Below are 23,444 nucleotides of genomic sequence, written 5' to 3'. Positions count from 1 at the left end.
GAGGAACCAGTTGAGGTGGCTGGGGCATCTGGTTCGGATGCCTCCTGGGCGCCTCCCTGGGGAGGTGTTCCGGGCATGTCCTAACGGCAGGAGGCCCCGGGGACGACCCAGGACACGCTGGAGAGACTACGTCTCACGGCTGGCTTGGGAACGCCTTGGGATCCCATCGGAGGAGCTGGCTGAAGTGGCTGGGGAGAGGGAAGTCTGGGCTTCCCTGCTAAAGCTGCTGCCCCCGCGACCCGACCCCGGATAAGCGGAATTGAAGACGGAACGGAACGGAAAAAGAGGAGGATGAGCGTGCGCAGTGGATCAAAAAATGTTGAAGACGTCCTCATAACATTAAATGTCAAAAGAATTAACATAACCGGTGCTTTTCAAATTTGGCGGGGGAAAAATATTGTTAAAAAAGCATATATATAAATAGATATAGTTGTTTTTATTTCCTTTTTGCGAATTATATTTTATATCAGTTTTTATTTTCACTTTTTTTTATTTTTGTTTTGTCTCTGGGATCTGTTCAATTCCTTCTTTTCATGCCTATGTTTGCTATTTGCATGCCCAGTCAGTCGTTGGCTAACAAAAGATGTGCACTTCGTTTTGATTTTCTCGGCGTGGACGTTCGACAGCAGTTTTATCAAAAATCTGCGAGGCTGCGGGGGTGTACCCAAAAATGCAGGGCAAATTATGTCTCACTAGCCACGCCTTCTGTCTCTGATAAGTATTTTTTTTAATGGGCCTGATGGTTTCTTAAATCTAATTACAGTAACAAGCTGGGGCCAGACACGCCTGATTTTTTGCACAGATCATACTGTCAGGTCATAATGACTGTTTCAACAATTATGACAAATAGTTTTATTTTATTTTTTTTATCCCATACTCCTCTTTTAATGTCTGATGGTGGGATGCAATGTCACTGTGTGAAAGTGGGTCTTGGGGCGAACATTTTGCAGGGTCTCTGTATGAAAGAGGCTGGTGACTGGTCGCCCACCTGGGGGCACGTGCGTGCAGGTCGATGGCTTGCCGCCCCTGCTGCCAACTTGTGTTCAACCTTCAGTCTGTCCCGACATTTAAAGTCGATGAAGATGAAAGTGAAAGTCACTTCATGCACTTTCACTTCAGAGCAGTATTAAGTGGAATTGGGGAAAGGGTAAGACGGACGGAACCACATCACAGGTGTGCTTGTGTACAGTATGTGTGATACATACCTGGTGCACATCTTCTTGGTGTGTTCAGAGATCACCCCGCATTGCTGCACAAACAAACATCATCTTTTGTCGGGGGAACCTTGTGGAGGGCGCAGCTCGACATTGAATATGGTTTTCTCACCGTGGTCAGGAGTGACCTGACTTCGTCGGGCCCCAGAGTTTCGTAACTGATGCCTGCACTGTTGTAGTTATTGTACTGAAAGAAGGCAAAAGATACAGAGTGTTTAACACCATTGACACAGACTTGTGCTATAAAGTGTGACTGATAGGAGCAAAGAAGTGGTCACCTTGAAAGCTTCGGAAGTGACGCCGCTGCCCAGATCACCTGAAACATTAGCCAATTCATTATATTTTTTCAAAAGGGAAGTCAAGACAAAAATTGTCTCGTCAAAACTGAGATGTACTAACTAGTCTAAACACGGTATGGAAATATCCTCTGTATAATTATAGAAAACATTAATTGAAATAAAACAATAGAAAGAGAACATTTTTCAATGTCTACATTTAAAGAAAACAACAAATATTTTTCCACCCATCTAAAATTCTTAATTTAAAATTAATTCAATTAAATGTCATTCATTATGATTGTTTGAATACATTTATTTAAATGAAAACTAAATGTCAACCCTGTTTCAATTCTTAAATAACTTAAATTTGACTATTTTTTCAATGTTTTAATTCATCTGAATTAAACACAAATACAACAGTTAATTTGAATTATATTCAGTAAAAAAATATATATATTTTGTTGAGATGAAATAAGATTAAAACCATTTTTATTAAATTTTAAATTTACAACATTTAAACAAAATCAAATCAAATACATTTTCACTAATTTTTTAATGTGCAGATTTAATGGACACATCTTTGGATGAACAATTTCCCAAATTTAAACCGGATCACACACATGAATTAATTCATTCTTAAATTCATTTTAGACTTGACACCAATCTGATTGCATTTCAAACATTGCTAAGAGAACACTTCTGTTGATCGTAAAGGGTACACAATAGTTAAGTTCACTTCAAATTACAACAGATGGAAAATGTTGTAACCTGGCATATTTATATGAAAATGCTCATTAATATAAATTGTCACTTCTTAGATAAAAATAAATAATTGGGGGAAAAAAATACAATAAATGCAGTAAATAAACAAGTAATTTAAATCGGATCGGGTTTTTACAACTTGCTAATGATCGGCCCCTAAAATCCTGATCGTGTAAAGCCCAATACATTTATTGAAAAGAAAAACAAGAATGATTCCTCACCATTTTTGTGCTTAAGAGATTTGGATCGACGTGGTGAGTTTTGGTTCTGCACAGATGAAAAAACATGAGTTAGAAGACAGCACACACCGTTGTCAATTAGGAGGAGAAATAAAAGAGAAATTACCTTATCTGACTTTCTCTTCTTTGCTGCAATCAGAAAATAAAATCATAATAATAATGATCAAAAAGATTGGTATATGAGAGCAGTAGGAGTTTCTGTTTTGACTTGTTAAATTGCTCACATTTCTTCTCTGCGCCGTACGACCAGTCATTGTCATTTAGGTCGTCATTATCTTCCTGGTCACTCTCCGACTTGCTCACGTTGTTGTTGTTGCTGGCCAACCTGTCAATAGTATAAAATATGAATTTAGTATAGTATTAAATTAAAAAATATATATATATTTGGATGCTCAATTTGCGTGGGGCCAACCTGCGGCTTGCAATGCGGCTGCTGTTGCGTCCCATGCCCAGACACTTCTCCAGGTGCGGTGCGAAGCGGGATGCCGCGATCAGCCGCTTGCAATTGGGACACTCGCACTCCTTGTTCTTCCACTGGTTGTAAACCTGACCGAAAATGTCCAGACCTGGCTGGTCCACAATCTCTGCAACAATGACAAATGGGCAGAACAAAGGTCCTGTTATGTACAATGTATGTATGTATGTATGTATGTATAAATGGAATTTCTAAGAGGAAGCTACGGTCAGCAACAAAATGGAGCACTTGCAGCCATGTGGAGACGGTGGGTGGTTACACTTGTGGAATTTTTCCTTTGGATTCTCATTGCGCTTAAGTCTTGGGTAAACAAAAACAACAACAAAAAGCTGATATAAAAACAACTGGGCGAAGGCCCGACTGTACCAACCGAATTCCTTGGCGCTCTCTGGGTCAGTGTCATCCAGGAAGAAGGAGCCATGCTTGACGGCGCGATGCACCTCAAAGCAAAGGCCCAGGCAGGCGTCCTCCACCAGCTCAGAATAGATGTCGTGGACCAAGGCCTACAACACACAAACACAAATGTTAAGCATCAATAATGACAAATATATCCATTTAAATACTTGTCATACCTCTAGCCTGGCGTTGTCTGGGCCTGACAGGGCCATTTCCTCCATTTTCATTTGAAAATCCCTTGGCTGAATCTTCTCAATGGCGTAGTAACAAAATGGTGCTGTGTGCATACATCACGTTAGCAACAGGCATGATAATTGCAAATTATTCACATTTAAAAACACATTTATGGTGACCAAAATCAACTCGGTACTACTTATGTTTAAGTTACAAAATAAATTCCTGACAATAAAATGAACACATAGATTATATTATCCGTCACTTTAATGCCCTTTTACGACCAAACAAAACAACAACAAAAACATGCACATTTCTTTTATGGTGACAAACACGTCGTCACATCAACTCCATATTATAAACGTTATACCAACTCCACTCCAAATTACTCCATTTTAAAATCACATTTCTCTCTTCACCCTGTCAATAAAAAGAAAATACTAGGGGTGTTAAAAAATAAATAAATAATATATATATATCGCGATATTACAGTGCGCAATTCATGAATCGATTCACAATGCGGCCGAGTTGATGTTTAAACATAATTTTTTTACGGAAATATTAAACAAAATGTCTTAGGGTTAGGGTTCACGCGTTAAGTATGGAAGAATGTTATATTAATGGAACATTAAGCCTTAATATTTTATTTCAATAATGTTCAAACAAACAAAAAAAAGATTGCAACAGATCGTTTGTTAAATACAGTGGCTCGCAGTTATAAGCCTGAAGTTTCAGATAAATAAATACATTTTCATACAAATCTTACAGTGTACATGTACACGTTTACTGATTAGTATTTTCTAAATTTTAGTTTAAAAAAAAAATCTCAATAATCAACTTATACATTTGTATCGGTATCGTATCGAATCGTGACCTATGAATCGTGATACAGATCGAATCGCCAGGTACTAGGCAATTCACACCCCTAGTCCTAAACTGACAAAATGTCACAATAATTGTCAAAAATAAAGAAAATAATAGTGCCCACTTTTGGTGTGGCAGTCATTGAGGTCAAAAATTTACATACACCTGGGCCAAAAACTTTCTACTCAAATTTTTGCATAAAATGTACTTTTATGTTGGTTTTATACTAGAGGTGCCTTCTTTCTTTTATTGCCACATTCATTGATCACAGTGTTTTCCTTTTTGACTAAGATAACAAAGTTTGTTGTCTGTCAAAAATAGAATAGCTCAAAAGTTTACATACATCTAGTAAAAATCTCAAACACAATTTTGAGTCTTGGCGATTGACACCTCAGGCCTCACTAACTGTCATTTCATAGGCTAATGGTCGCAAGATTATGAGAAAGGCCACAACACCCCATAGCGGCTTTATAAATAAATAAAAAGCTTTCTTCTAGTGTTTAGCCCTTTTCAAGTGTCCCAAGTTTTGGCACAAGATGGGAAAATCCAAAGAGTACAGCCGAGATCTTAGAAAGTATGTGTTTGATCTTCACAAGAGAGGGGCTTCATTAGGTCAAATTGCCAGCCAGTTGCAGATGCCTGGGACTTCCGTTCAGACCACCGTCAAGAAGTACAACGATCTTGTGACCAAGTTGACAAAGCATTGTTTTGCTGCATTAAGCACAGGAAGACTCCAAAAGATTGATGGGGTCAGGAAAAAAGAAGATGATATCAAGATTCTTGATGACATTGTCAAGGCCTCGTCCACATCTCTGAATCTTGGGCGCTATTGGGTGTTTCAACTTCAAACAGGATCATGATCCAAAACATATGGTGAAAGTAGTCACCAAATGTTTTGAAGAGAACAAAAATCTAATTTGGAGTGGCCTTCCCGAATCTCTGACTTAATTCCAATAGAAAACCTGTGGACAGAGCTGGAAATTAGGTTTAGGGCAAGAAAGCCAACATATTCGACAGAATTACATTATTTTTATCAAGAGGCATTTCTTTCTTGCTATAAAAGGCATGTCCTAATGAAAAGTGTATGTAAACTTTTGAGTTACTCTATCTTGGACACACAACAAACTTTGTTACTTAAGTCAGAAATAAAGAAACAATAATAAATGAATGTAACAATAAGAAAGTAGACATCTCAATTCCACCCTCAACCAAAAAGTGTTTTTTTTAAATTGCGAAACCTTGCGAAAATAGTAGAGTAGAACGTTTTTGTCCCAAGTGTATGTAAACTTTTGACCTCAACTGTACGTTTATTATACTGGTTGTAGTGTCAAGTCGCAAAAAAAGGACCGCTAACAAGTAATTGAATTGTCGAGAATTTTGTTATTCACTGTTAACTTTGTTAACATTTTTACTATTTTACTTTATATTTTAACCATTTTGAATTTAGTTATAGCTGTGTAGATGTAGGTATAATTATGTTAACTCAGTATGGCTCAATGAATAAGTATTGCATTCTTATCTGTCTCAGATTTATGAGGGGAGAAGGGCAACGGGTTCCTTCCATCTGCTATTTTGAAGGGAGTGTAGTCTGGTACCTGTCGGAAGAGACAGGCTGATGTATGATTGTTTTTCTCTAATCTGATTTATACCTATGGGAACTTGCTGAACTCGCTGAGGGAGGAGAGAGGGATTATCTTGTATTCACTGAGTTGTAAACAAATGTATTGTGGGCTGATGGGAGGAGACTTTTCGTATTCACCCACTTTTCAATAAATAATGATGTGCCGGAGTAGAGGAGACACACAATCTGAACACACTGTTTGAGAGAGTTCAATTGTTGTCATCAAAAGCTTTTGATACCTTTGCAAAGGGACTTCTTCACCAGAATCTCACCATTCAGTTAATTGAACACGCAAAGAGTACAATACTTAATATTGTCTACTCTAACATCACCAAGGAACCGAAATGTGATATATCGAAAATCAACCAAAATACCGTAAGGTGCGGGCTGTTTGTTTTCCGTGACGTCAACGACGGAACATTAGGGATCACCAAAAGGCGGCTAATTATGTGTTGGCTCTAGCATTAGCTACCTAGCTGGCTCGAGCCAAGGAACCGTGAAGCGCGTGCAGGCACAGCCAGCAGTGAGGGTGCGCGCGCATCACCATCATCAACATCACCACCACCGCCGCCGCCATCATGATCATCATCGTCACCATTTAGATTTTGCTTTCCTTTTACCTAGTCGTCACGGAAGCGGCCCGTTCACCCCCAGCAGCAGGCGACTCCACATGACCTGCGTCAGTCAGCGCGAGGAATCTTCTTCAACGTCCATATCAGTCGTGTCTCGAAAACCCCCCCAACAACTGTTAAAAGTGTATTTCTGTTTGTTGTTATTGTTTGTCGCCGCTGTTGATGAAACAAACAAATGGACGTCTTGTGCCGCTTGACAGTCGTAAGGCGGCCATGCAGCAGTGCTCGACCAATCACAGCGCGGAATAACAAAGCACTTCCGGTCACGTCATGGGACTTTTTTCTGAATATGGACAAAAAAGGAAGGATGGCACTAAAACTACGGAAGTTCGACGAAGAATATAACGTTTATGTTTTGACACTGATGTAACGTTTTTAACAAATGCAAAATTGGCCACACAAATAGAAAACGTTACTTTGTGCATCGAATACTCCATGTTTGAAGAGCAATAAAAGTTAATCTCAAACAATCTAGATGAAACTGAAAATTCTTATTATTGAGATCATTTGCATCAATTAAAACTTTTATATCGTAAATTACTAAAATATATATTTTTATTTATGTATTAACTTGTCCTATATGCCACGTTGGAGGCGGGACTTCCGACTTCCGGGTTTTCACCCATCAACTTTGTTTCCGTTTTCGGTTTGCGACGTGCGGGTCATGTCCCGGTACTTGCGCGTCGCCTTCGTGCCCCTCGGTTGCACATTCCCGTCGACGGGTGCGAGGCTGCGAGTGTGTAGTGTCTGTCTCAGTGTCCGAAGCATTTTAGATAACGGGAGCGCGCGGTTGGGGGGCGCTGGGGTGGGGGTGTGAGTGTTGGAACGCAGCCAGCAGTGGCCGGAAACTGATGTGTAAAACCCGGAAGTCGGAAGTCTGTGGCATCTATCCCATATACGTTTTTCCCCCCTGAAAAATACATTTCTACTTTATTGCTTCTGACTGCAGAATCAATTTTTTTTCCCTATGAAAAATATAGCATTATTATATTTATGTAAAATTTTGTTAAAGAGAAAAAATCATTATGGAATGTTTTTTGTTCAAATAAAAAAAGGCTTTGTCTCATTACAAATTTACTACCCTTTTAAAAATTTCAAGAAAATAAAAAATATATTTTGACATTATGCTCGAATATGCCCCCCCCTTCAAAATGTATCTAAAAACTTTACTGTGACATTGGGATTAGAAAATGATTATCTCCATTCTTTAATATCTATAACTCTTTCTCAAAAACATTGTTTCACCCTCATATTACAATAATTTTCTGGGGAGAAAATGTCTCATATAACAAGTCTTCTCAAAACGTGTATTTTCCTTAGATGGCTTTATTATCATGTTGACTTTTTTTTTTTTTACTCCCTCATACTGAAAAGACAATTGTTCAAGATTGTGTTTATTTGCTCAAATACTTGAACTACAAGGACATCATCATAACACCCTTGGCTATAGAAAACATCAATTTTTTTGTCAAATGATCAGCAGTACAAACTTGTAAAGCTTTTTTTTTTTTCTCTCTCTTTTAAACATCTCTCGCCCTCTCAAGAAAAACAAAATCAAGCAACGGACGGGAGAAAAGAAATACACTCCATACAAAATTAAAACAGTATTTACAATAATACACAGGTTTTGCCCTCCCTTTTAACTTTTTTTTTTCCAGTGAAATCAGCATCACATTAACAGAATGTTATAATGTCAGTAATGATGTGTCGTCACCAAGCAAAAATGTCTAATATGTACATTCATGATGTAGTCTGTGTTGTCCACTCTACTACTAAGTGCAGATTGTGGGGGAGGTAACCAGCATCAAACACCATTATAATGAGCCAAATTAGAATATTTTATGAAGAAAACATGCGTGGGGGGAACATAGTCGGTGTTGCACAACAAAACTGGTTTATTTGTTGTTTGGACAGAAAATGAGCAACAAACCTCAAATAAAACGTGCAGTGCCGCTTAAAAATAATAATAATAAAGAACAACCTCCCACGAATTGCTTTTTGTTTACAAAGGTGATACACTGCATGTGAATGTGTATTTTTGCAAGGTGTAATGTCAAGACGTTCTATTGTTAGTGTAGCGACTATGGCACTCGGTTTCAATTAGTACAATGGCGCCCAATCAATTGATGTACGATCAAAGAAAAAAGGTCTTAAAAAAAATAAGCTGGTTGAAAAATGATGTGCACTGCAGCATTTTAAACGACGTTCCAGCGACAACATAAAAAAAAAACATTCATCATGGCTTCTTCTTGATTTGTTTTTGTTTTTAATATTTGAAAAAATACCACCTCTTTAAGACCCAACGGGATAAAATCAAAAGCAGAGAAAAAGGAAAGAGGGAAAAACAGTATTAACAAGGAAACATTCTAATGAGTGCAATTTTTCCAGTACACACCCTCACACCCTGCCCGCCCCCCTCTCCCTGCTTAAAGTGTCCCACCCGGTCGTCGTGTTCTTTGGCTGTGAAAAGCCTGGCTCGTCCCTGCGGAACAATCAAATAAAATGGGTGACATTGTTATAAACTTAAAAGAATAAGGAAGTGTCAGTTCGGAACATCGCCAAACCAGTGGGATGCGGGTCCGACTAAAACTCGGAGAGGGACTGAAGGGAAATAAAAAACCCAAAAACGGGCGTGTGAAACGGAGGTGGCTTGGGCGGGGGTTGGCGTGGCTCAGTTTGGTCCGTCCTGTCGTCACGGCGGTCCCGCCCCCCCGTGCCCCTCGCGGCGACCGCCGCCCTTCAGTCTGACTCAGAGTCTGACGAGCCGCCCGAGTTGGACTCGCTGCTGCTGTCTTCTGACTTGTTCTCCTTGTCGTCCACCTCGTCATCTTCCTCGTCATCATCGTCCTTCTTTAAAACAAGGAAAGATGTCACCACAGAAGTTTGCGTGTAGTCAGTCATTTTTACAGTGGATAAAAGTCAAACAACTTGGAGTAAAAAACAAATAAATAAATCTACTATCCTGAAACTTCAGTCAGCTAATCAAGCATCTCCAGCACACTTCTCAAATTCTTTGATGTCACCACAGAAGTTTGAGTGGTGTATTTATTAGCTTTATCATAAAGTGGAACAACTTACGTCATCGTCATCTTCACTGGAGGACGCCGCTTCAGAAGAAGCCCTGTCCTTTTCATCATCGTCGTCGTCATCATCATCATCATCGTCATCGTCGTCGTCTTCTTCTTCTTCCTCAGTGTCCTGTGGAAAGCCATACAGGGGGTCTATAGTTGGCTGTTTGCGAAGTTGTCGGACCGTTTTTGTATAGCAAGACGCACGGGGGCAAATTGAACTTCTATCCCCACATTTTAGTGGTTAGCTTTCCAACAGCTTTACTTGTATCTTTAATCATTCAAAGATGTTGAGACGTGTTAAAGCCTGGATTTTGACTGTTCGGGACTTCCGCAGATTACAGTTGGAAATAAAATTTGCACATTTGCAACGACAAGCTTTCCAATGGTACCATCCACGTGCTCAGGCAGGAAATGTCTTTGGCGTAAATTGGCTGTAAGAGTTCAAGTTTTCTGGCTTTTCATTGTTGCAGATGGAAGTAAATACACAAGGACAAATTTAACTTTAGTCCCAACATTTTTAGGAGTGAGTTACACAACCGGCGCTAATGTACTGCACTAATGTTAAGATAAAGATAATAATTAGTAGTGACAGGTATATCCATTATCCACTCAATTCAACTCACGTTCAATCTTAGTTATTAACAAAAAAAAGAAAAGAAATAAAAATATCGAAGAGGGGGCGCTATTTCTTGATGGAATAATCGATAAGATAGTCAATTTAAAAAAATATTTGATAGTGACAGCCCTATTTGGAACACTTACAGATTTCTTGATCTTTGCCTTGGGGCCTCCTGGTTTTGCCGGGGATTTCCTCTTCTGGAAGAGCAAGGGACACATTTGAATAAAAAGCAACCACAAAATAAAGCAGTTCCTTATTTCCTGTTGCATTCGACAAATCCCGACTCACCTGTGAGTTATACTCTTTGTAGGTGTTCCTGACTTGAGAAGATAGGCTCTGAGAGAAGGGAAGGGGTGTTAGAAGAATCATTTTTTGCAGCAGCAGCATCAAATGGCAAAATGTTTAGACAGCACTCACAGCGAGCCACTGCTCAAGAAGCACTTTGTACTGCCTCTGCATCTCCTCAGCAATCTTTTTGTAGCGGTCCTTGTCCTTCTGAGGCAGCCTCTGCCAGCGGCTGCCGATCTCCGTCATCCTCTCCTTCATGGGAAGGTGGTTGAGCTCTCCGTTGGACAGCATCTCCTGAGAGAACTTCTGGTACCCGTTTCTGAAGCAAAGCAGGGCGTTAGATCAAGCAAGCGAAAAGGCTTGCTACAAATTGTGACCAACTCACGACGGCGGCTTCTTGGGTTCGCCCTCGAACTTCATCTTCTTCCCTGAGGCCACAGCGGTGGCGACGGGCGAACGCATCTCGCACAGGTCTCGCTGTGAATGACAGGCAGAATGGTTATTAGCTGCTGCAATGGCAGACGCTGCCGCCAGGCCAAGGCCAGTGCACCGACGTCCCACCTCGTATCTTTTCTGATCTTCTGCCGCCTTTTTGATCCACATGATCTTTTCCTTCTTTTCCATGGTGCTCCAGGTGGCCTCCATCGCCTTCTGAGCTTTGGGACGATCGCTCTGCATTGCATACGCATCCTCAGTTAAATAAGCATTAAGCATGGAGGATCACCCGCACAAACTAATGCAATTTAAGATTTGTTGTACAATATCTTATATAACACACAAAAAAAAATGAAAAAAGTTCCTTTACCTACATGAGACGGTTTAAAACGTTAGAAACCACCATCAATAAACACGCAATAAGCAAATACAAAGTAATTTTACAAGACTACAACTAGTGATGCACCGAATATTCGGCTACCGAAAATATTCGGCATTCGGCAAAATGGCTATTTCTGCCATTTTCGGCATTCGGACGAAATAAAATTAAAGCAGAAAGAATATGGCCGAAATAGGATGTGGTGATCCGCATCAAGCAAGCGTCTATTTGAATTAAACAGCAAACACCGGGTGAGTGTCCACCTCGCTTCTCGCTGGCGTTTCACCGTGTGAGTTTGTACCTGTCGGTCACAGCAGCTTCATCGCACACACCGCAGGAGAGGGGCATCGCTTGGCGTACAACATTTAAGCGGGTCAAAAAGAGACAGAACTTCCGAGTACTGCAGTACAGGTCAGCCACTCTTTCTCCTGCAGCGCCTTCCCTTTATAAGAGCCCCTTGAGCGCTTCCACATTTTCACTGGCATCCCGGTGGCCATGCTAAGTAGTTTAGCTAATGCTAGTACTATTGGTATAGTTTTAAATACGGAAACACTTACCGCTATTTCCGGGTGGCTACAGACCTGTACATGAGGCTGTGTGTGATTTTACAGTCCCGAAGCCGATTTAGCTGGTGCGAAGAAATGAATTTATTTATTTTTAAACGTTGGTAAATATGTGAATGTGCGGATTTTAAGTGCACCACATTTTGTCCCACTCAAAATACAAACGCGTTATAATATCCACATTGCATGCATCTGTGCAAACTGCATTGACTATAAAGTGCAATCGTACCGACAGAAAATGCTCACCCTTTGTTTGGTGTTTAATGTGCCAAAATGTCTGTGGTGTGGGTGCATTTTAAATTATATTGTGCTTTGTTAAAATGCCAGTGCTAAATAAATATTTTATAATAATAATAATAATAATAATATTTTAATTAATTATAATAAATGCAATAATAGTAAAAATTGGCATAAATGTTTTCGGCATTTCGGTTTACGGCCAAGCATTTTTCATTTTCAGTTTTGGCCATTAAATTTTCATTGCGGTGCATCTCGAACTACAACAATACTGTTTTGCAGTTGTCCATTTAAAATGATCACATTCAATGTAACTGTTTAAATGGGACAGGCATGGCTCAATAAATAAATAAAATTTGTGTGTGTAAATTGTACCATAACAATTTTTAGTTATTTGAGATCATGTTAATGAAAAGTGCATTACAAATTTAGTTAATTTTGTTATTTATTTAAAATTACTTTATTTGATAACTTTCAATATCTGAATGTTCGCTTTTTCAATTAATACTTAATACGTATACATATTTCATTATTGCATATGATATAAATTAAACCTTTATAGAGCCGTGTGTTCGTAGATCGCTTACCTTAAATCTGGCCACGTAGTCTCCGATGACGCTCTGCTGCCAGATATCCTGCGCTGTCTTTGGGGGGTCAGGCAGACTGCGGTCCTCCTTCTTCTCTGACTGCGCCTTTAAGACCGCCTCCAGCCGTTTGTACTTCTCCTGCGTTCAGAACAAGGATGTGATTTAGGCCTAAGCATTTAAATAAAACCCCTTTGGTGCCGCTTCCTACCTTCTTCTTATCCGGCAGTTCGTTCCACATGCGTGCCAGCAGTCGTGTGAGCTCGCTGTCAGAAAGATCCGGACGCTCCTGGTGCAGCTTGGGACGCTTCTCCTCGGAGAAGATGAACATGGCCGAAATTGGCCGCTTGGGTTTCTCTGGGTTGGCCTGCAGGATCAGGATGAAAGCGTCACAAAATTCGACCACGACTCAAAAGCACTTGGTGAGAACAAAAGTTGACGTCTACACTCTCGGTACCTTAGCTTTGGAGTTCTTCTTTTTTGACGCTGCGCTGTTGGCAATGCTGCCCCTCTTGAAGCCGACCTTATCCTCACTTAGGACCCTCTGCTGCTCCTCTTCGGACAAACTCTGAAACAACGAAAAAAATCAAAATCCGGTTTAAACTATGAAAATCTTAGAATGTGTTTTCATGGCAAATTAAGAGTCAAATACATGCCAAGGCACTATAACCTTTTTAAATGGAAGCCAGTTTCATCCAATCAGAAGGCACAAGAATGATTTCTGGGGAAATGTCAAATTACATGGATGACAATGTAAAAGGGGAACACAAAAAAAAATTGAGAATACAAATATTTAAAAAAAAATTAGGAAAGCTGCATTTTTAATCCATGTAAAGTTCAAAATTACCCATAGGCGTTGATGAAAGAAAGTCTGCTGAAATTTTCTTTTGATTTTTTTTTCTAGTTTTGCTGATTTAACTGCACAATATTTTTTTTGTAATATTTCACAATATTTTGTCTGATGGCTCACCAATTAAATTTTTCGAGTCAAATTAATTAGTTGAACAAAGGATAGTATGTATAATTGTATACAGTAACGGAATAAAATGCCTGAAAAAATATATATACTTTTTGTATAGCACCATCATGTCACCCACACTAAAATGCTAAAGGCTAATTACGTACTTAAGATTTCCAAGGCAAACACAGTAATGCTTTTTGTTAAAAGGTTTCAGGGTTGATCAAATAATGTAATAGACAGCTAAAATATTGCGACAATTGTGCAACAATTGCTTTCTGGCATACGTAATGAAAACAGGTACAGAGTGGGATGATGATGATGATGATTTTGATTCTCTTAGGGATGAATGGCGGTGGATCCCAGTCACACAATTTTGGTTAGCAATGTTGTTATTTGTTGCTATAGCATGAAAGGAACTTACGCTAAGGAATCTGTTCATCTCAATTTCAAATTCCTTCTTCCGCTACAGAGAGAAAGAGAAAGAGAGGAAAAAAAGATGCGTTTAGAGCAATATGAAGAGATGTGATATCATCCGAGACCAGCAATTTGCATCACCTGCTCGCAGCGTTTCTGGTAGGCGTCCTTCTCATTCTGCTTGAGCAGCTTCCAGCGCTGACTGCACATCACCATACGCTCGGTGCTGGGCACGTCCTTCATGCTGGACATCAGCTCGGCGCAGAACATGGAGTAACCATTCCTGGAAGAAAAAATATGATGAGGACCCTCTTTTTGTCGCTGAGGGATTTGGACAGAAAGGGAGGCGGTGACTCACGGCGGAGGTTTGTCAGGCCGCCCGTCAGATTTGTCCTTCAGGTGCCTCTCGGCTTTTGTCAGCGTGGACTTGATGATATCCCCCTGTGTCAGGTTCATCTCGGGGTGCTGCTGAATGTACTCACGCATCGTCTCCTGTAAATATCAAAGCCACATTTTTTACAGGGAAGCGAAATAATTTACTAACTAGTCGAAGTAGTCAGACCCAATTTTGCATCTAGAAAAGGTTGCTTTGACGAGGGAACACTGTATTCCCTACTGTGATGTCGATGCCTAACTTCCTGTCCGGCCCGTGTAATTTCTTCAGCTTTATGAAAATCTGCACACGGAATGCAGAAAAAAATGGAAACCTTCCACAGCTACGGATCTGCTCCGCAGCACACATTCACCGCATTGCAGCTGGTGTGAATTAAAACGCAAACTCAAACGCTTTCTATTCCCTGCGACGTCCGTACGGATGCCGTTCTGCATACGTCACGCGCTCAGTGTGAATTGGGCAACTTGCCATCTGTAATGTCATGAAAAAGGTACCTCCCACGGGGAACATGGAACATTGTGTTACTAAAAGCAGGTAAATTCAAGTTTTTCAGTTATTTTGACTGAATAGTTTTTCTTTTCTTTTTTTTACTGAATAGTTGATGCATTGTGCCAACAAGGATGATGCCAACCTTACCGTGAGATCATAAAAGCTGCTTTTAATTTAAAAGCACGTTCACGTGACGACAACAAGAAAAAACCTCATCGATCATGTAAGGAGCATGTATGGGAGCATTTTGTGTGACTAGTCTGTGACTTGTCAAGAAAGCTACAAACATTCAATAAAGTACCATGCCGCCTGAACAATGGCTAGCCAGCATCAACACGTTGCCATCCCAAAATCATATCAATTGATAATTTAGGCCACTAAGAAAGATCTAGTTTATTACGCTGTCATTGTGTGATTGGTCTCCGGTGTTCGCGGCTAGTCGCAAGCTTCTAGGAGTGAGTGCACAGCTGTCTGCTTTTAAAGTACCAGTAGTCCGACAACTGTGGCTTTATTATCTTTGTTTGCATCTTTTTCAATGATGTCCACATAGGCTAGTTTGTCATTCACGAGTATGTGCCTTAAATTCCAGTTTGAGGTGTTTTTCTTTCTTTAAAAAAAAGTGAAGAAAGAAAGAAAAGATCATTAGAATCATTTTCATCATCATTTTCTTTTTAAAAAAAACATTTCCTTTAAATAAATCAAAACAATAATTTTAAAATGTCAAATATGGCTTGTGTTCCTACATTCTAAATGGACATATTTTAAAATTTGAGTTGAATCTTGTTATTTAATGGGAACGAGTGTTTTATAAAATAAAAGGAAGACAAAATTATAGTTCTTTTTTTTTTGCTGATCCCAAAAATTATCTGATCCGTGATTCAAATCCGCGATCTGACCGAACCGTGAGGCTTTTTTTTTTATCCATTGCACCAAGTGATCAATACTGAGATGTAGAGAAATAAGTAGTGTACTGCATCAATATACATAAATAAAAAATGGATCAATAATCGTTTCATAATCTAATTGTAGCCCCTGAATCGTAAGGTGTCCAAAGATTCCCACCCCTAACTTGTACCGCATATCGCTCGATTGCTCGTTGCCTTGGGGGAACGGCCATTTCTCATGCAACGTGCATGGAATGGCGGCCTTGGCTCTATAGCTAAATCGCTTTGTGCTTAAAAAGACTTAAGGAGGCAGCTCTGACACGAAAGAGAGTAGCCCCGTACTTCCTAGTGTTTCCATTACACTTTTGGGTAATACTCCTATTTCGACAAGTCCCAAAAACTACCTCATGAGAGAGTAAAAACTTTTTTGCGATATTTGAGTTTTTTCTAAAATCATGTGTTTCCGTGACCAGCTTGCTTTTGCGCAAAACTGAGGGTAATGGAAACTGAGGGGGGCGGGGCTTTTGCGGAAGTTCAATTGAGCCCCCGATTTTCCCAAATTAAAACAATTGGACAATTCACTGGCATCTTGCATCTATTAGACAAGATGGCACCCAATAAGCTGCATGCTGCGTACCACGATCAGTCTTCCAGCTCACCTCATACTGCTTGTGCTGCTCTAGCGACTTGGCAATCCACTTGAGTCTCTTCTTGTCTGATAGCTGCGTCCACTGCTTGCCAAGGCAGTCTTTGATATCCTTTGTCGTGGCCTGGAGAAGAACAGCAGACATCAATGTGTGCCCAGATGAGATGAAGCAAATGGACGACAAAAACAACTTACATCCGGGCGGCCTTTGAGGAAGGCCTTTTTTTCGTGGTTGTACCACAGCTGTTGGGGCGTTTTGGCCTTCTCGGGAACATTTGAGCCTTTCTTAGTCATATTCTCCATAAGTTCCGGGTGCTCCTCCCTGAAAGAAGGTAAAAGTACTCACAATTTTGTGTCCATGATAGGCAGCAAAATACAAGCTCCTTGATGATCTCACCTGAACTTCATCATGCTGTGCACAAACGTCTCTTTGTCCTTCACAAAGTCCTCCACGTATTTTTTCTGCATGGTGAAAAAAATAAAAATAAATTCTACTTTAGAAGCTGTTTTTCTTTGGCAATTCAAACCTGATCAACATAACAATCATATTTTGGGGGACCTAAACGTGTATGAAAACTTACCAAACTTTGCACATCCTCAGGCCCGGTGAAAAAAATTATATTATGAAGTTGCCATAACAACATGGCTCTAAAGCGCCCCCGAGCAAGGAAAAATATTAACCAATCCCGGCACGTTTGTCCGAGGGCTACAAAAAAAAATGGCAGGCACGTGTAGCACACTTAGACTGCTTCGAATGTGCCATTACGCCAGTACCCCAAAGTGAAAGTACCCCAAAGTGGCCCGGGCTACGAGGGCCCTTTATAGCTGCTCGCCAGCTCTAGTTTTACCTTTTTTTTGTCCGGCAGCTCGCGGTACTTCTTGGACAAGATCTTTGTTAGATCCAAGTTGCTCATTTCCGGATGCAACTTTGCATACTTGGCCCTCTTCTCCATGAAGAAGCGGAAGTACGGCGTCAGGGGCTTTTTAGGGAAATCCGGATGTTTCTGTGACATGCAGAGGGAAAAAAAGCTTCTTGAGTACTGTAAAGTCACTTTAGAATTTTGATGTGGTTTATTTGTTTATTTTCCAAACCCCAGGTGCATCACTTTCATGTCTTAGCTTCTCTTTTAAGTTTTGACTCATCAAACTCATGTGTGTCATTCATTATTTTTTGGGATATTTTTTGGGATGAGCCTTGTGTTGAAGTGTTAACTGTACTCCTTTTCCATATCACATCTGCACAAAGTGATGCTTTCGGATCACTATTAAGGATGTTTCTGTCCCTCTCCCTTTTATGCCAAAAACGACACATAATGCAACCATCAGGTTAAAGACGAATCAATCAACCTGTTTTTTGAAAAATGTGTATTTCCTACAGTAAAGCTGATGGTTGACTTTTGTGTATTATATATGTGGCGGAAAAAGTTTTTTGGGGTGGGTGTAGCCTGTATAACCCGTGTGCCCCATAAACCGCTAATATAGCTCACCTTTAATTTCTTGCCTTTGTATGGGTTCTTGATGTAGTCCTGAGCATCAAATATCAACTCTGTCAGAGTTCGGAATTTACGGATCTATTATGAAGTCAGACAAAACCACAACACTCAATGAATCATGTCAATTGTTCCTTTTCCAAAAGAATGAATAAACTTTGGTGGTCGCACTTCTTTGGAAACCTCCTGCCACTTCATCTTGCACATCTCAGCCGTGTAAGTGTTGAAGGCCACCTTCTTCCAGTCCAGGTGAGACTCTGACGTCTTGTACTTAGTCAAGTCTTTCGGTGGCAGCGCTAACTTCATGGCCTCCAGCAACCGGAGCAGGTCATCCTGCGCCCACACTAGAGCACAAAATTCAATTATAGATACGGTATATTATTGTCATTTCAATAGTCTAATCATTTGACAACTTCAAATGGGATTAGCGTTTACCTTGGTGTTGGGATGTTGCTTCCATGTCTCCATTCATTTGTGGGCTATCCTCTCTTTAGTCTGGAGAAACAACAACTCAACTTACTAACCATAACAATGTGTATTAATGAGTAGAGTGAATTCAACATTCGCAAACTCGCCCCCTCGCAAACTTTCCTCGACCATAATGCCTATTCACGTCAGTATCCAACTATCTATGTATTTTTGTGGTTGGTCTTTAACTCCCTAAAACGTCCCACAAACGCCCAACTCGTACTAAATAGGGATGCTCCGATCCGTCTTTTTCACTACCAATAACGTGGTTTCAGCATCTTCCAAAACAGATACCTATGCCAATCCACCCCACTCCAGCTTTGTAAAGGGGGGGGGGGGCATATATAAATCTCATGAACAGTTTATTAAAATAACCGAGCAACAGTGGAACAGTTGTAAATTAACCAAGAGTTCCTCTAGCTTGAAAACACAAAATATAAAAAATAATCGGGTCTGATACACGTATCGGAGCATCCCTATTTCTAAAGGATTTTTCACGTTGTACTTTGCCCATTGCAGTGCACTGTTGGTAAACCCATTCATTTTGTATGTGCTGACACCACGTAACGGTACCTGGCCTGAATTACACCCATGACAAGATGTTGCTGCATCCAATAGAAGAGATGGTGGTAAGTTCAAAGGGACAACAGCAAGCGATTTTGTCAAGACTTTTACAGTGAACCCAGCATAAAAGAAGAAAAAAAACAGGACATATTTATTATTTTTTCCTATTGTCTCATGCTCTGGGACACACGTCATAATGTGATGTGGTAAAGAAGGCTCAACCACGGACGGAGATCCCCACTAATTGTACGTTGAATGTTTCAGGTTGATTGAAAGTGCTTGAAACATGGACTTATAATTTTTACCTAATTTTCTCCACACAAAAAAAGTATAAATACGTTCTACTTTAAATGTTTTAAGTGTCTCAAATACATATTTTATGATTTTTTTAATGTTTTTTTAATGCTAGGCTTTGATGCAGCCTCTGACTTGAAGAAGTTGCTTAAAGTAATGGTAGTTATTACAAAAAACGGCCAGAAAGTGGCAGCAAGGTATAAGAGATCAACCTGGGCCATGTTGCAACAAAGCTCCTTTCCCCACAGTTTTCAACAGATTTGTGAATAATGATGAAACTTAGCTCTATTCTAATGCTAATTGCTGCAAAACGGAAACAGATATAAATATACTTTTTTTTCCTGATGAAAGAAGAGACTAATTGTTATTTTGGTAGGTTCCATGTTTTTATAGCAATAGCAATATTCTGTAAGCCTTGCAAAATCAGTCAAAATCCAGCAAAACAGCCGGGAGTGAAGGGGATTGCTTCAGTGAAAATGGTTGGGAGTAAATGAGTTTAACACTGATAGTGGCGATGAGGCGTCAAAGTGTTTCCGCTCAAAATGCGGCCAAAATAGCATCTGTCTTTGTTCACTGTCGGTCGATTTATTACAAACACATGCCTAGGAACTTTTGACAAGCAGTAGTTTCATATAGTGTTGGGTCAGAAACAACACTACATCTAAGGCTGGGCGATATGGCCAAAATATAAAATCTCGATTTTTACAGACATTCAGGACGATTACGATTTTAATCGATTATAATCTAATAAACTCAAACATTTATTTAAAGGTTTAATTTATTCAAAAAAAATTCCTGTGCAAAATGTTCAGACAACAATAATGTATACTGATTTTAATTAATTTTGACATAACCTTAACATTCATAGTTGTTTTTAAATGCCACAATTAAGTAGTTGGCAGCTATTGTAAACATGTCTTGTAAAGCACCGATCCAGCATTCTGCCACAAAAACATTTGAATGTAACATAAGAACAGATTTTAATAATCCAAAAGACAAAATTCTATTTCACGATTTAGAAAATTTTCAGCGATTCGATTTTTAAAATGTATTTGATTTATTGCCCAGCCCTAACTACACCCCGCCCACCAGGAAGTTCAAGTAGTGAGCCACGTTTAACGTCTGCTTCCAAGTGTAAATTTTACTGTTGAGGGTGTGACCAAATCGAAATTTTTTAGAGTCAAGAAATGTACTCTACAAAATTTACCACTTGGGGTTTCATTATATACCATTAAAAAAAAAAGCAGTTGGTGAGGCATCCATTAGGCTTGGTGACTAATTGCAAGAACGATATACAAACGAGCCATGAATCAAAAAAAAAACATGTTCTTATGATTTAATAAATGGAACCCTTTTAACGCTCCTATGTGACAATAAACGTGGGAATGTGATGTGAATGAGCATTCCAACGGGAGAGTTGAATGGGAAATGCCCGTCGACATAATGGCTTATATTCATTACGCCGCCCCTTAAACGTTTACGCTCAACGTTGAGGACACACACACACAGGCGATAGCTTGTGACTGCTCCCGATCTCAAATAACACCGCGGAGGGCTAACAAGTAGCAACGGCTTAGCTCCCACTCCCCCGTCTATCTACTTTTCAGCCACACGGAATTTCGTCTTTTTACCCCCTCCCGCCTTTTAAACGTTCTCTCTACAAGCAACGACCGTTTTCTACGCTTGGGCATGCTCGCCAATGGAGGATTTTCGAGTGGGGGAGCCGATGGGGTTTGGGGTGGATCCACAAGGCAGGAAGGAAGCGAGCGGACGGACAGGCAGCTGCAGGCGACCAGCTGACCACGGGGGATCTGCTTTCGGTCTCCGACCAACGGGGCCACAATGGCGGCCGTCACTGCGCCACAGGAACCTCATCACATGGCTCTCGCTCCGCCGCGCCAGACTCCAATCTCAACTAAACACCTAAGGAATGGCGACATTTTGTCGTTTACAGCCAACAAATGTCTTCGGGTTTTTTTGGGGGCATGCGTGGTTTTGTGTGTGGTTTTATTCGAGAATTGACAACGAAACCGCGGTATATTCTTCAGTGAGGCGTAACCGAGCGGCGCTTCCATGATGGCGGATGCTTGTTGTTCGTCGTGTCCTTGATGGATCCGGCTAGCTCCAGCTAGCCTGTTAGCTCGAAAAGCCCCAGCCGCGGGGCGAACCAGTAACGTCGAACCTTTCGGTACTGGGCCACCGTTAAAAAACAACAACATTTGGCCACTGCACTAACTATACAAAACAACGGATGTGAGGCCATTTTCAAGACGTTATAACAGAATTTGACGCTGGTGAAGGAGAATTCAATTTAATCCCAAAATGTGTTGTGACCCATTGTAAGTTAGAACATACCTGGAACACTGGTTAAAAATATTTAAACGTAATATTAAAATCATAAAAGGTACAGTAAACGTTTCCATACATGGTTCGGCAATAAACGCTTGTGGTGGTGAGGCTGGGGAAGCCACAAAGAACGACTACAAAAAACAAATAAAATACAAGCTACACTATACTGTTATATTTTAAATTTAAATTTGGTTATAAAAGTATCGATAAATTGAAGCATTTCGGTTAGCACTGACTATATATAGGCTTAAAGGGACTAAGGTACCGTCGAAGACCGCCAAGGTTCCGTGGCGCCACAAACAAGCTCCAACGTCCGCCATGCTTCCGAGCAAACCTACCGTGACAAGATCCAAATGGAGGCCGGGGAAAGAAGAAAAAATTAACGAGGCTCCCAAACTCAACCGCGCGGCTCCGTTTAGTCGAACCGATAAACGACGACGAGAAGGCGGGTTCACCGAGGAGCTCGGTAGTCCGGGGCTGGTCGGGGAGAGTGAAGGGGGAGAGAGAGGGCGGCGAGATATTAAACCAAGATCCCTGACGGCTAACCGAGAGGGGCGGCTGGCTGTTCTGCCAACTGCCGCATGGAGGTCTCGGCGTGGAAAGTACCGCGAGGTCCCCCACCCCCCCAAACCCCAAAATGCATAAACACCCAACAAGGAAATGTCCTTATCCACAACTAGAAAATCATTTGAACACCATGTAGTTACCTCCAGGCCTCGTGTCCACAAGTCTCTCTCCTCTAGCCGCAGAGGACAAGAAATACGGCTATGGCCGACCTCGTCTGTCCCCTTCCCACCGCCGTTGCCCGAGTACAAAGGAGAGGCCGTCGACCGAGCCGCGTTTTTCACACGTATAAAAATGCTACATTTGCGGTCAAATAGGCGAATTTAAGTCACTCGTTCGTGGCGCAATCGTATCGCGTTTCGAACCGAGCGGGGGGTGGTTCGGCTTGGGCTTACCGAGCTGCTTCTCGGCGTCGTTGTGGAGGAAGAAGGGGAGGGTTGAACGATCGCCAGTACTGCGCCGTCGGTCCTCGGCTCCAGTCCCCGCAGAGATGATTCTTCCCCCGCCTCCATCGCACTCGCCGTCTCCCTCCAGTCAACGCGCAGCAAGCTTCCCACTCCCCACCCAACCGTTTCGCGACGCCGAGGCGTCTTCCATGTTGTCGGACCGACGCCATCGCTGTCGTTTCCGTCAGCCGCCATCGCGTTTACATCTGGAGGGGGCGACCGACAGACCCGGACCGAACCGCGGCCATCATGTCCGCTCCACTGCCGATGTTTGCAACACTTTGATGGGACAACCGAACGAGCTCCCAACACCCAAAGTTCGCATCATTTGACTAACCTCAAATCTCGAACCTCATATGGTTAGACTTGACTTGTGTTGGTTTATATATATATAAAAATTTTTTTTAAAAAGTTTTAATTTTTTTTGTTTGTCTTCCTACTGCTGTGTCACTAAATGGACCTCAATGCCTTTGCACGTTGAAGATAATGCTCCTTTTGTAAATTGTCGGTGGCTGTTTGACAGCTTCATATTAGATCAGCATATTTTTTTCTTTCCTTTTTCCAACTCCACCTTGTGTGTTTGTGGGCGGAACCCCGGGCCGTCCAATCGCGGCAGCCGGGTAAGGAAAACAAACGGCTCCCAGGCTTCT

The 23,444-nt window shown here is 41.0% G+C and overlaps 2 protein-coding genes across 10 annotated transcripts in view; both read right to left on the bottom strand.

Moving 5' to 3' along the window:
• Positions 1-6,880, bottom strand: part of atxn7l3a (ataxin 7 like 3a) — a 14,354-nt gene extending 7,474 nt beyond the window's left edge. For both annotated transcript variants that reach the window (XM_086059076.1, XM_086059083.1), the window contains exons 1-10: positions 6,644-6,880; positions 3,541-3,641; positions 3,339-3,471; positions 2,906-3,077; positions 2,718-2,818; positions 2,600-2,622; positions 2,476-2,521; positions 1,493-1,530; positions 1,327-1,401; positions 1,206-1,249 (exon numbers count right to left, since the gene is read on the bottom strand). In XM_086059076.1, coding sequence (XP_085915202.1) covers positions 1,206-1,249; positions 1,327-1,401; positions 1,493-1,530; positions 2,476-2,521; positions 2,600-2,622; positions 2,718-2,818; positions 2,906-3,077; positions 3,339-3,471; positions 3,541-3,591 — 683 coding nt within the window. In that variant the 5' untranslated portion in view covers positions 3,592-3,641; positions 6,644-6,880. The remainder of the gene's footprint in view (positions 1-1,205; positions 1,250-1,326; positions 1,402-1,492; positions 1,531-2,475; positions 2,522-2,599; positions 2,623-2,717; positions 2,819-2,905; positions 3,078-3,338; positions 3,472-3,540; positions 3,642-6,643) is intronic.
• Positions 6,881-8,033: 1,153 nt separating this feature from the next.
• On the bottom strand, positions 8,034-23,284 carry ubtf (upstream binding transcription factor). 8 transcript variants are annotated; one of them, XM_086059057.1, is made up of 21 exons: positions 22,744-23,279; positions 18,545-18,604; positions 18,281-18,453; positions 18,107-18,190; positions 17,468-17,623; positions 17,017-17,081; positions 16,815-16,941; positions 16,633-16,743; positions 14,565-14,698; positions 14,348-14,489; positions 14,214-14,255; positions 13,289-13,399; positions 13,043-13,198; positions 12,835-12,972; positions 11,195-11,305; positions 11,019-11,110; positions 10,763-10,952; positions 10,634-10,681; positions 10,489-10,542; positions 9,734-9,853; positions 8,034-9,502 (listed from the first exon to the last, which is right to left on the bottom strand). In XM_086059057.1, the coding sequence occupies exons 2-21, from the start codon at positions 18,579-18,581 to the stop codon at positions 9,395-9,397; spliced, it is 2,199 nt and encodes a 732-aa protein (XP_085915183.1). In that variant the 5' UTR covers positions 18,582-18,604; positions 22,744-23,279; the 3' UTR covers positions 8,034-9,394. The 8 variants fall into 8 exon arrangements, with proteins under 8 accessions (XP_085915183.1, XP_085915175.1, XP_085915167.1 ...); XM_086059049.1 differs by having other exon boundaries at positions 8,034-9,505; positions 22,744-23,274; XM_086059041.1 differs by having other exon boundaries at positions 11,019-11,305; positions 22,744-23,284.
• Positions 23,285-23,444: the final 160 nt, after the last annotated feature.

Source organism: Leptonotus elevatus, chromosome 1 (assembly GCF_054856555.1).
Source record: "Leptonotus elevatus isolate MCC_2025b chromosome 1, RoL_Lele_1.0, whole genome shotgun sequence".
Classification (NCBI taxonomy): domain Eukaryota; kingdom Metazoa; phylum Chordata; class Actinopteri; order Syngnathiformes; family Syngnathidae; genus Leptonotus; species Leptonotus elevatus.
This window is presented reverse-complemented; position numbering and strand designations above follow the sequence as displayed.